General features: G+C 52.7%; 1 protein-coding gene across 1 annotated transcript; it reads right to left on the bottom strand.

The window, feature by feature from the left end:
• Positions 1-484: 484 nt before the first annotated feature.
• Positions 485-6315, bottom strand: XKR6 (XK related 6). Its single transcript, XM_044450343.1, has 2 exons — positions 6123-6315; positions 485-1449 (listed from the first exon to the last, which is right to left on the bottom strand). The coding sequence occupies exons 1-2, from the start codon at positions 6304-6306 to the stop codon at positions 485-487; spliced, it is 1149 nt and encodes a 382-aa protein (XP_044306278.1). The 5' UTR covers positions 6307-6315.
• Between the last annotated feature and the right edge of the window lie 5127 nt (positions 6316-11442).

Raw genomic sequence — 11442 nt, 5'->3', positions numbered from 1 at the left:
GGTAGGTTTTTTTGTTTGTTCGTTTTATTTTTATTATTAGTATTATTAGCATTATTTTCAATCAGCACCAATTCCTATCATAATGTCTTACACTTGGTGTAAGATATAAAACTCAGAGCTGGAGGTATTTATGTTTCTCCAAACTCTGAAACGTGGAAGTTTGAAATACTGGTTGGTTTGCGTTGTTGTTGTTGGTTTTTTTTCTCCTGTGCGTAAAAAACAAAAGAAAGTTTTTTCTTTTTGTTTTTACTTACAAAACATAGAGGATCCTTTTTTTTAAATACATACAGCAACCAGAAAGAAAACTTATTGGAAGGTTAAGTTTCATGAGCTGCGTTGACCGTAAACAATTAACCCACCCCTTCCCACCCTCAAACCCCCTCTTTTAATTTGTCGCCATCGTTGCGTTGCGTGTGACGCGTGTGTGTGTGAGTGTGTGAGTGTGTGTGTGCGTGTCGATGTGTGTGTTTGTTTCAAGGAGCTTTTAAAGTGAAGATTCATACTGTAGCAATTCATATAAGAGAGGTCCATCTCTGTATCTTATCCCTACAGCAGTGGGAGTAACATACTGAAGGATATTTATAGTCCTTCTCAACCTCCTGTCTACAAAATGAGCGTCCCAAGCCGGGTACCTCTTCCTTGGGATGTCTATCTTAATGAGAGGGCCTTCTGGGTGGGCGGGCCTCCCGGACGGAGTTGGCGGCACCATCGCTCTCACCTGGAAAACAGGCAGGCAGGTGTCAGCTGTGAGCTCTTCCTGCTGCTCCATCGCTGCTCTGGTAGGCGTGACCTGAGCCGCCCTGTACCCAGGGGCCTGGGGAGCCATGGGCTCGATGTCAGGGGGCAAAGGGATGCCCCAGAGCAGCTCGGCGCAACAAGAGCTGGCAAAAATCTTAGCTCTCGGCCCCATGGGATGCAGGACACCGTAATACAAGAGCATCAGCGCGATCCCCGCGGCGAAGCTAAGGAAGACGCAGCACAGCGCTGGCACGGCGTAGGAGTCAGTGGTGTCAGGATCTCTGTAACAATACCAGAGCAGCGTCAAGGCCGCGTTCTCTGTCAAGACTATGGTGTAATAGGCAAACATTCGGTATCGGGTCCGCCCTTCTTTGACATTAAACCAGCAAAAGATGTACACAATCCCTACCACCATGTTGAACAGGATCTCCTCCCATTTGGACATGCAGAAGTCTGTCCCGCCATGGATGATCCAGAAGGCCATGGCGCACCAGTGGACCACGACAAAGATCCCGAAGTAGAGCTGGAAGATGGAAGCAAAGAGGGCAAAAGAGATAACCCGGGATGAGATGGTGAAGAGGCGCCAGAAGAGGTGGATAAGGGCCCCTCTGTAGCTCATGCTCTTCTTGTCATCCCTGGAGTCCCGGAGCAGCTTGTGATAGGAGGCTAGCACCCAAGCCAGGGACATGAGGGAGGCCACAGAAGACACACCTGCCGGGAGAACACACACAAATCCACAGCGTTAAACGGGAGGCACAGGAAAGGGGCGCAGCTGCCTACAGCCTCTTCCCGGGGCAGGTGTGGTGTGGAGCGGGCTTACAGGGTGGGCCAGGGTGGCGGAAAACATCTGGAGGAGGAAGAGAGAGAGAGACAAGAAGCAGGAGTGTCATTTCTCGTCCGTCGAGGTGCGATGCCCGCGCCGAGAGCCACCCGGGGCCGCCGTGGGTAGCGGGTGCGGGGGCCCAGCCGGGGATGGCTCGGCCCGTGGGGGTTCTCCTTCTGGCTGGTGGTGCCCCCACGGGCTCCTCCGCTGTGGAGCAGGGCTTGGCAGGGCCGTGGTCCTCTCGCTGCCTATCCCCCTCGGAGGCCTCACAGCGGGGCAGCTGGTGGCAGCGGTCGGGCCCTGTCCCCCCGCTAGGACAAGCAGCCCCCGTGCCCAGCGAGGTGCAGGTCAGGCGGACTCTGGGCCTCTCAAGGGGTCTCCAAGCGACGTCCGGAGGGCGGCCTTTGAGCAGGAGGCACAAAATCATCAGCCCCAAGCTCCCGTACGACCATCCTGGGGCTGGCTTAATTCAGAGGCCGGGCTGGCCAACTGAGGCTCACGAGCCACAGAGGGGCTGGCAGAGCCCGACGTAACTTCTAACCTGAGCAGCCGGGCTGCGTGGACAAAAGCAGAGGATGAGGGATGAACCTGCCGCTGTGATCGCCGACTGTGGCGCCTCAGTCGGGCAACTTCCACAGAGCTAACTGGTGCCGCCTCGGCAATGGATTTTCCGTGACTCGCAGCCAAGATGGAGATCCACAAGACCTCTGCCAGCAGCAACTAGCTTGATGACAGCAGCTGTGTTATGTGTTTCTACGCTAAAGACATCTTAGAAGCGCAAAGGCGGTGGTTTGCCAGGATGGGGGCTAGGGATAGGATGGTTGCGGGCTTCAGCACTGAACTCCTGCCCAGGGTGTGGATTCTGCCACACAGCTACACAGGAACAGAGCGCGTCGGAAGGGGTCTCCCGGGCCATCTAGTCTGACCCCGGCTCCAGCCGGTTCTGCTCACAACATGCTCACGGGGTGCATGTCCAGCCTATCCTTGAACACCCTACGTTGTCTATCTCCCCTAAACTGGGGTTCCTCTCAATATTATTTATTTATTAGGCTCATATCCCTACTTGCAACAAACTCAAAGCAGTCCACATCATTCTCCTCCTCTTGCCCCCAGGCTTATCCCTACAACAACCCTGCAAGGTAGGCTGGGCTGGGAGATTTGCCCCGAAGTCACCCAGTTGCCTCCATGGCTAAGCAGGGACTCGAACCCAGGTCTCCCAAGTCCCGATCCCGTGCTCTTCACCACGGCACCACACTGGTTCTCCAAATATTCCAGTCCTCCCGGCTTGCCAGATTCCTCTTCAAACTCAGTCCGGCAAACATGTGTGTCTTAGTGTCCCTTTGTGTGTGTGCATGCATGAGGGTGTCCTCAGGCATCACAACAGGCACCCAGGGCAGCCCTCAGGGATGGTGACGCCATGCTGGAGCACAAGTACCCACCGCCTGCTCTGCCTTTCCCCTCCAGCAAGTTTTAGGGCTGTGGTTCAATTTAGGGACGGAAGGGTTCCTACCATCCTGTTTAAGGCCATCCATGCCCCAAAACCGCAGTCCCAGAGAACGACAGTTTGCACATGTCATTGGAGGCTTCCCCCTATAACAAGAGGAACAACGCTTGACTCGCTTCTCCAGAAAACGAGAAAAGGAAGAACCAGCTAGGAAAATCTTCTGCCATTCCTGCGCCTTGAGCCTCACCCCTCCGGTGTCCCTGGAGCACCCAAGAAAGTGAGGAGGAACCATCAGCCCCACTGCCTTGGGCATCTGAGGGCAAAGGTGTTTGTGGAAGGAGCCATAGACGTTTCCCCCGTTCTTCTGGTGGTACCAGAAGATGGAGGTCTCGGGGGCCACCAGACAGGGATGAGGGCCACACACCTGCAATCCCACGCCTACCTTCAGTAGTAAAATAGCTTCATGGGTGGAGAGAAACCCTCCATTTTTGCAGGCCAGGCCGTTTATGATCCGTGCGTTAAGCGGCCGTGTGGGTGTGCATTCCGCCCCATCAAGACACGAAACCTCACAAAAAATCTATATCGGGGCACTTGATAAGAATAGCGCTGCACAGTAGCAAAAGAGGAAGCCGTTGTCAAAGGCTCCGGGTAGGGTGGCCTCTTTCAGATTGCCAAAAAAAGAGGACTTGGAGTCTGGCTTTGAGCAGGGGGTTGGATGGCCTTCCCGATCCCTTGTGATTCCATCACTCTCGGATGCTCAGGTTCTGCAAGAGGCTCCCTTATACGTATAGGTGCAAATGCAGAGGTAATTATTGCAATGGACTCGAGAAGCAACGCACCTCACCGGCCTCTGCAGCGCCGCTGATGCTGACGGGTAACCAAGGCAATGGCCTTTATCTTTAAACCAGAATGGGACAGTAGAGCCCGTCCAACGGGGGGGGGGGGGGGGTTCCAACCCGGCCCTACAAAGAGAGGACTGTCCTCTATAACAAAAAGGACACCTGGAGAGCCCAAAAGACTTCAGGTTTGTTTCTCCCGAGTTTCTTTGGATGATGCTCGAGGGAGGGGACGCCGCCCCTTTCCCTACGGTTTTTCCAAGACAGTTCAGGGTGAAAGGGTGGGGAACACATTTCTCCGCTCACCCGCCAGCTCCCTCTTCCCAGACAAGGGTATCCTGGGGAGCGGGTGGAACCGCAGGTGGGGGGGCCGCCCGAAAGCAGCGGCGGCGAACTGCTTTTCCCTGGAGGGTCACAATCCGCTGCTATCCATCAGTAGCCGCTTTCAGGCAGTGGGCGGGGCTGAAGCTGGCAGTGGGCGTGGACAGACCCCAAAGGGGGCGGGGTTAGCCCTTTCTCTGCCTGCCACTCCTTTTCTTTCGCTATGACACCCTCATTTTAATTAATTAATTAATTAATTTCCCGATTTATATCCTGCCTTTTTCCTACAAAGGGCTCAAGGCAGCTTGCATCAATCTCCTCCTCCATCTTATCCCCACCACAACAACCCTGTGAGGTAGGCTGGGCTGAGAGTCCGTGACTGGCCCAAAGTCACCCAGTGGGCTCCATGGCTGAGCGGGGACTAGAACCCGGATCCTCTGAGTCCCAGTCCCATGCTCTTCACCACACCACACTGGCTCTCTCCTCTCATCCTCTCCTTCTCTCTCCTCCCTCAATCCGTACCCTCTTCTCTCCTGATGTCTGTGCTGCCCCACCCAGCAGGCTGCTGGGGAGGGGAAAATGGCTCTTCCCAGACTCACTGCTCTCCCGAGGGCAGTGGTGGTGAACCAGTGTGGGCACACAGAGCCCTCTCTGTCGGCACGGGAGCCAAGTCGCCCCAGCAGCCGAGCATCAGATAACAGCGCGCACAGGGGCCATGCGCATGGCCGGAAAGGAGTAGTGGCGCCAGGCAATGACATCACGAGCCGCTTTCCCATGGCTGGTCAGTGTGTTGCCATTTGCTTGGACTGGCTGTGAGTTTTAATACATTCGTTTTTATTAACACAAGATTTTAGCTTTGAGTTTTTTTTAGGAAAAATTGAAATTTAATATCTAAGATTTAGCAAAGAGAATAAAAAGCTGTTTGTATCATTGAAAGCTCTGTTATTGTGTTTTTCTTTTAAGACAAAAAGATGTATGAGTTGTTTTTAATAAACTAAAACCTCAATATTCAGGTGTTATTGCAGTGTTGGTACTTTGCGATAAATAAGTGGGCTTTGGGTTGCAGTTTGGGCACTTGGTTTCTAAAAGGTTCGCCATCACTGCCCTGGGGATTTCCATTCTCCACTGGAAATGGAGCTCTTCAGCAAGATCTGGAATTCCATTTCCAGCAGCAAAGGCTTACCTTAAGCAAAGGATTACCTTTGCTCTGCCTCCTGAATCGAAGCCACGCTCTGGAGCTGCAAAGCCACACTCCTGAGCCCACCTCACCTCCCAAAGCTGGCTACCTCCTCCGCCTTCGAAAATAAAGGAGGAATCCTTTGCATCGGGAGTTGAGCAACGATCAGAGAAGGGGCAGAGACTTTCTCCTATTTACTTCCCTCTTGGAAAGGCTCCCAAACCACATGTTGCTCCCACAGAGCACGTCTCTGCCCTTGCCTTGCTCCAGAGCTAGGACAAACCGGAACGCTGCTTCTTCGTAAAAAGCCTACGAACTAGGTGAAGCCCCCATTTTGCACGGTCTTCCCCACCTCCCACGCTAGAATTGGATCCAGTTAGAACATTTCTGGATCCCAGCAGTTCTCCACGCAAGTAATATCTTCCCCCGTCCACACCCAGTTGCAAGCGTGTCGCAGGGGGAGGAGGTGGCGGCGTTCTGGGCCTCTCCCGCAGCTCCGCATCTTACCTCCCGCTTCCTCGCCCTGAGTTCCTCGGGGTCAGCTCGGCGAGGCATGTGGCCCCGCGCGGTGCAGGGAACCTACCGAGCCTTTGCAAATGCGGGACCTGCCCCGGTCTTTCCACTCCTCCCCAAAACTCGCGCTTCGTGCGACACGTCCTGCCCTGCCCTCCAGAGCCTCGGGGGCCGCCTGGCGGGGGATGGTGGGCTCTGTAATCCAGCCACTGAGCCGGGGTGGGGGGCGTTGGAGGCGCGGCAGGGACACCTGCAGAGCAGGTCACTTACACGGTAACGTGTCTGCACGGTTCTTTTGGATCATTATGCAGAGCTGTAGCACCAATTGGGGAGCGCTCTCCAGGAAGGTTTCCAAGAGACGCAGCATGTTCACATCAGCATATTCGTACATCATAGCCCAGTAGAAGCGCCGCTGGTGTTCCTTCTGTCTCTGGCTTTGGATCCCCAGGTACATGGTTCGGATATACCTGGAGACAAGGAAGAAAGGACAGGCAGGGTGTGAGCCGGGGCGGGGTTGGCGCGTGTCCACGTATAGCTGCCTTCCACCTTGCTCCGAAAGCGATTGCAGACGCACTCGCCCACTCCCTGGAGCTCTTTTGCAGGAGGCACTTAAATAGGTTTGGGAAGGTGCCCTCGCGATGGATTTATTTATGCATCCCTTCTATTTATATCCCACCTCTCTGCCATGGCAGCTCCCAGGGGCCTCCCCTCCAAGCTCAGGCCAGCCCCAGGCCTACTTAGCTTCAATATAGCGGAGGCTTTCTTTGCCTTCAGACCATGCTCAGGATCCCTGCAGCATCCACCCGCTTCCTCTTGTGCCTTAGAAAGGAGGCAGGACTGAGAGGAAGGGGCAGGATGAAGCTCAAACAAACAAATAAATACATAAATACAGGGGACCGGAGCCCAGGAACTGGACCTGGGAATCCTATGGCTTGCGCCCCAAAACGGATTCGTTATGTTCCCCTGCTTTTCACCCACATCTTACTGAACGTTCTGCCTCCAAAGTCTTTATGGGATTAAGACCACCTCTTTTACACATGTCCTCCCCCATCCCCAGAGGTTTTCTTTCCCTGCTTTTCTGTATGTTGCATTACACATCCACTTGAGGGAAGTGTGATATGGCAAAAGTTTGCAAATACATGAGGGTTTCATGCCGATCTTCAGGAATACAGGAGAATTTTCTCATATGGGGGGAAAACCCAAATGCTAAAATGGTTGCACAGCCCGGGAGAAGGTCTTGGAGGGTCAGGATTATTATTATTATTATCATTATTATTACTACTATTATTATTATTAGAACATTTCTATGCCACCCCTTGCCTAAGCCTCAGGGCGGCTTACAACACAATAAGATACAATACAATACAAAATAACAATATAAAATTAAAATTAATAATATAAAATAAATTATATATATATATATAAACGATATAAAAGAAGTTATAAAAGAAAAGTTATAAAAGAAAAGAAGAAAAGAAAAGAAAAGGAAAGGAAAGGAAAGGAAAGAAAAGAAATCGACCTGGCCAGATGAATACAGGATGGTGTACAAAGTTCCCAGTAAGGACTCACAAGGAGACACTAAATGCCTCATGCCGAAAGGTATCAGCAAACTAACTCTGCAGATTTTCCTATCAAGAGAAATTAGTTCCTTTGAGAAAGCCCCCTTTTCCGCAGCCCCAGGCCCGCTCACGACAATTACCAACCAAAGCCCCTATGAGAATCAAAAATACATTTAAAAGGCCAAGCAAATTTTCAGCAGGATCAAGGAGTGAAGAAACTTGCTTCAAGAAAGTGATAAAAACATCAGGTAATGACAAGGTTGGAAGTGATAACGTTGGGAATGCGCCCAGTGGTGGGAACGGATTGTCCCCTACGTGTCTGGGTGCAAAATAGGGCACTTCTATGCATGGCTGCACCACCATTGCTCTTTCTTAGTGGGGACAGAGGCATCACCTCCCAACACATGCAGGAGCACCAGATGCGGCGCCTGGTGCCAGCCCATGGGCCTCCTTGGAGAACTGCTCTCCCTTTATTTATTATGAGGTCCGTATTCCACCTTTTTCCTACAAGGAACTCAGAGCAGGGTGGCGTTCCATGTGGATAAGTGCAAGGTCTTTTGCTTTTTTTGTAAGAAAAACGGTGCCAGAACTCAGGCAATTATTTACCTTTCACATGTAGTCAATCACTGTACACACACACACACACACGTCAGTTGTGTAATGAAACCTAACAGTCGCCGCCTGCAGTAAGCACTCAGTGCGCGACCACACAACCAGTCACAAGCCGAGCAGCGCCATCACAACCAGCGCGGACGAAGTGCGCACGCATCGGATTCGACACACAAGCAGCCCGCATGCACCGTTTTAATGATTTTGCCGCCGACCTGCTACGCCCGACAGGGCGATTCAAATCCACGTGGGCCAAACATCAAATTTTCAAAAGTTACTTTTAAAACTTGGAAAATCTGTTGAAAAAGGGTGCCGGAACTCCGTTCTGTGTGTTCTATGACAAAAAAAGCACTGGGAATAGGTATCATAAGTACAGGTTAGGAGAAAAGTGGCTGGAGAGCAGCACTTGTGAAAGGGACCTGGGGTGCTGGTTGACTGCAGGCTGAACATGAGCCAGCAGTGCGATGCGGTGGCCAAGAGGGCGAACGCCACCCTTGGTTGCAGAGCCAGAAGCGTGGCTTCTAGATCGAGAGGGGTATTACTACCACTCTACACGACTCTGGTGCGCCCGCAACTGGAGCATTGTGCTCAGTTTTGGGCCCCTCATTATGGGAAGGATACAGCCAGGTTGGAGTCAGCGCAGCGCAGGGCCACAAGGTTGGTGGCCGGTTTGCAGGGGAAGCCATATGAGGCGAGACTGAGGGAACTGGGTCTCTTCGGCCTGGAGAAGAGGACACTCAGAGGGGATCTGTTGGCGACATACAGGTATGTGAGGGGGTGTCACACGGAGGTGGGGAGAGACCTGTTCTCCCCTGCAGAGGAAGGCAGGACGCGCTCCAAAGGAGCCAAGCTCAAGGAACCATGGTTCCATCAGGATGCCAGGAAGCACTTCCTGAGAGTCAGGACCCCGAGGGTGTGGAATGGGCTTCCCCGGGAGGTGGTGGAGGTCCCATCAGTGCTGGTGTTCAAGGACAGGCTGGACATGCACATGGTGGGCATGTTGTGAGCAGAGCCGGCTGGAGCCGGAGATCAGACTAGATGGCCCGGGAGACCCCTTCTGACTCACTCTGTTTCTATATTTCTATGTTTCAAAGCACCTCACATCATTCTCCTCCCCTTTCTCTCAGTGCTATCCCACAACAACCCTGCGAGGTAGGCCGGGCTGAGTCTGTGACTGGCCCAAAGTCACCCCGTTGGCTTCATGGCTGAGCGAGGACTGGAACCTGGATTGCCCGAGTCCCAGACTTTTGCTCTTAACCCTGATGCCACACTGGCTCATAATAAAATAATGAACAATATAAATATTAAATAATAATGTAATAAAATGTTGTTGTTTGTTGTTGAGGGTAGTCCTCAGTTTGAAGGATTGTCCTGCCCAATTGCAGACTGGACCACACGAACAAAGAAATCTCCCAGCAACAAAATTCCATCCTACCATGATTTTTTCCAAAATATAATACTTATATCTCAGTGTGCATTGATTCATATCTCCCAGTCTTCATCCCAATCTTATGGAAATCAACTTTCTGGAGATATTGACTGATTGATTAAAAGCTTTTCTACCCCATCCACCGCCAGCATCTGGGGAGGGCTTACAAGAGAACGAGTAGAATAAAACAAAACACCACAGCATCCGACAATTGAAATAGTAAAACCTCAGTTAAAATCAATTAACATTAAAATGATGGGAAGATAAAAAGGTTTTCACCTGACGCTGAAAAGAATGTGTTGTAGCCTTTCTGGGGAGCGTGTTCCACAGTCGGGGTGCCACCACAGAGAAGGCCCTTCTCTGGGTAGCCACCCTCCTGATCTCCTTCAGGGAGGGCTCCTGGAGAAGGGCCTCTGCCCCAGATCTTAAGGGGTGGGAGGGCATATAGGGAAGAAGGTGCTCCTTCAGGTATCCCGGACCCAAGTCATTTAGGGCTTTATTGGTCATCACCAGCACCTTCAATTGGGCCCAGACTTCAATTGGTTACCAGTGTAACCAGTAAAGGACCGATGTTACGTGTGAATACCAAAACATATATTTCCCTTTGGTCTGGCAATTTGTAAGGAAAGGCCCACCCCTCAGGCCTGAGACACAGCCCAGAATTCCCCAGGCCAGGCAGCCTGGAGCTGCCATTTTAACTTCCCACAATGCATTGTCTCCATCCTGCCTGGGCATTATGGGGAAGTACTGCTTCTGCCAACCCCCTTCGGGGCGCCGCTGGCATACGGAGACTTCGGGAGAAGGCCTTTTGCCTCAGGCCCAGAGCAGCCCTGGATGCAAATACTGCAATGTTGGCAGCGGCTGTGGATCAGGCCAAATTATTCGTCCGTGCCACTCTGGTGGGGCAGCCGGCAACCTGAGCTCTTCACGGCATCTCAAAGCCTGGCAACAAATCCGTCCCCCTCCACCCCACCCGCCAACCTTCGCTTCACAGTTCCCTCTACATTTTGATCCTGGAGCCAACCAAGCCAATGAAAAGATCTTTGCCAGCCCTGCTTAATTATATACATTTTAAAGAAATACCACGGAACACGTGCCGTCTCAGGTTTTCAACTCACTTAAATTAGGGTCGCTTGGAGTCTGCAAGAATCAAACAGGATTTGCTTATGCTTCCCCGATGCAAAAAGCTGCTTGGGAGCATTTCGCAGGGAAGGACGGTGCCTTCTTCGAGCAGAAATGACCTTACGAGCCCCTGCTCCGGTCTGGCCAGAAGCTCCGGAGTGGGAGATGTTTTGCACCGTAAGAAGAAAGGCCGCTGTGTTGAGCTGCATCACAGGGCAGATGTGGACATCACTGTCAATTCGGGGCTGCCAGGACCACCCGCCATTCCTGGGCAGTGACCTGGGGTCCCCCTGGGTGGAGGGGGACCTTGTCTTCAGCCCCAAGGTCTAACTCCAGGTGGAGCATGGCCTATCCCACGCACCGGCCCTGGCACAAAGGCTTCATCGCCTCTGCTTTTGGCCAGCCTTCCCATCTTTCATTGCCCTGGACTGAATTCGGGGACCGGATTTCTGGTGAGCGAAAAGCTCTCCACTTCTTGGGAATGCTCACAGCAGGCTGGCCTGCAGCTGAAGTCTTCTGTGCCAGGGTGCGGGACAGCCGAGGACGGCGGCGGGGTAGAGACGCTACACGGAAAGGTGAAGAAGCGTCCTCATCAGTCTGCAAGGGGGCGGGGAGTGATAGAGGCTGGCCTTCCTCAACCTGGGGGCCAGGCGTTGGACTAGCACTCCCATTCTCCCTAGCCAGCTGGGCCCCCAAGCGGGGAAACCCTGGTTTAGTGAGTGAACCTCTGGGGCAGAAAGCCACGCTCTCCTGGGGGTGTGAGAGGAACGGCATCTCACGCCCTCCCCTGCTAATTTTCCCATTTGCATCCAGGAAATGCGCTTTGAATGGCAAGAGGGCTTCCCCTGGGGGGCCCGGGGTGGGAAGCGAA

The sequence above is a fragment of the Varanus komodoensis genome, unplaced genomic scaffold (genome assembly GCF_004798865.1).
Source record: "Varanus komodoensis strain SLA01 unplaced genomic scaffold, ASM479886v1 scaffold64, whole genome shotgun sequence".
In the NCBI taxonomy this organism is placed as follows: Eukaryota; Metazoa; Chordata; class Lepidosauria; order Squamata; family Varanidae; genus Varanus; species Varanus komodoensis.
This window is presented reverse-complemented; position numbering and strand designations above follow the sequence as displayed.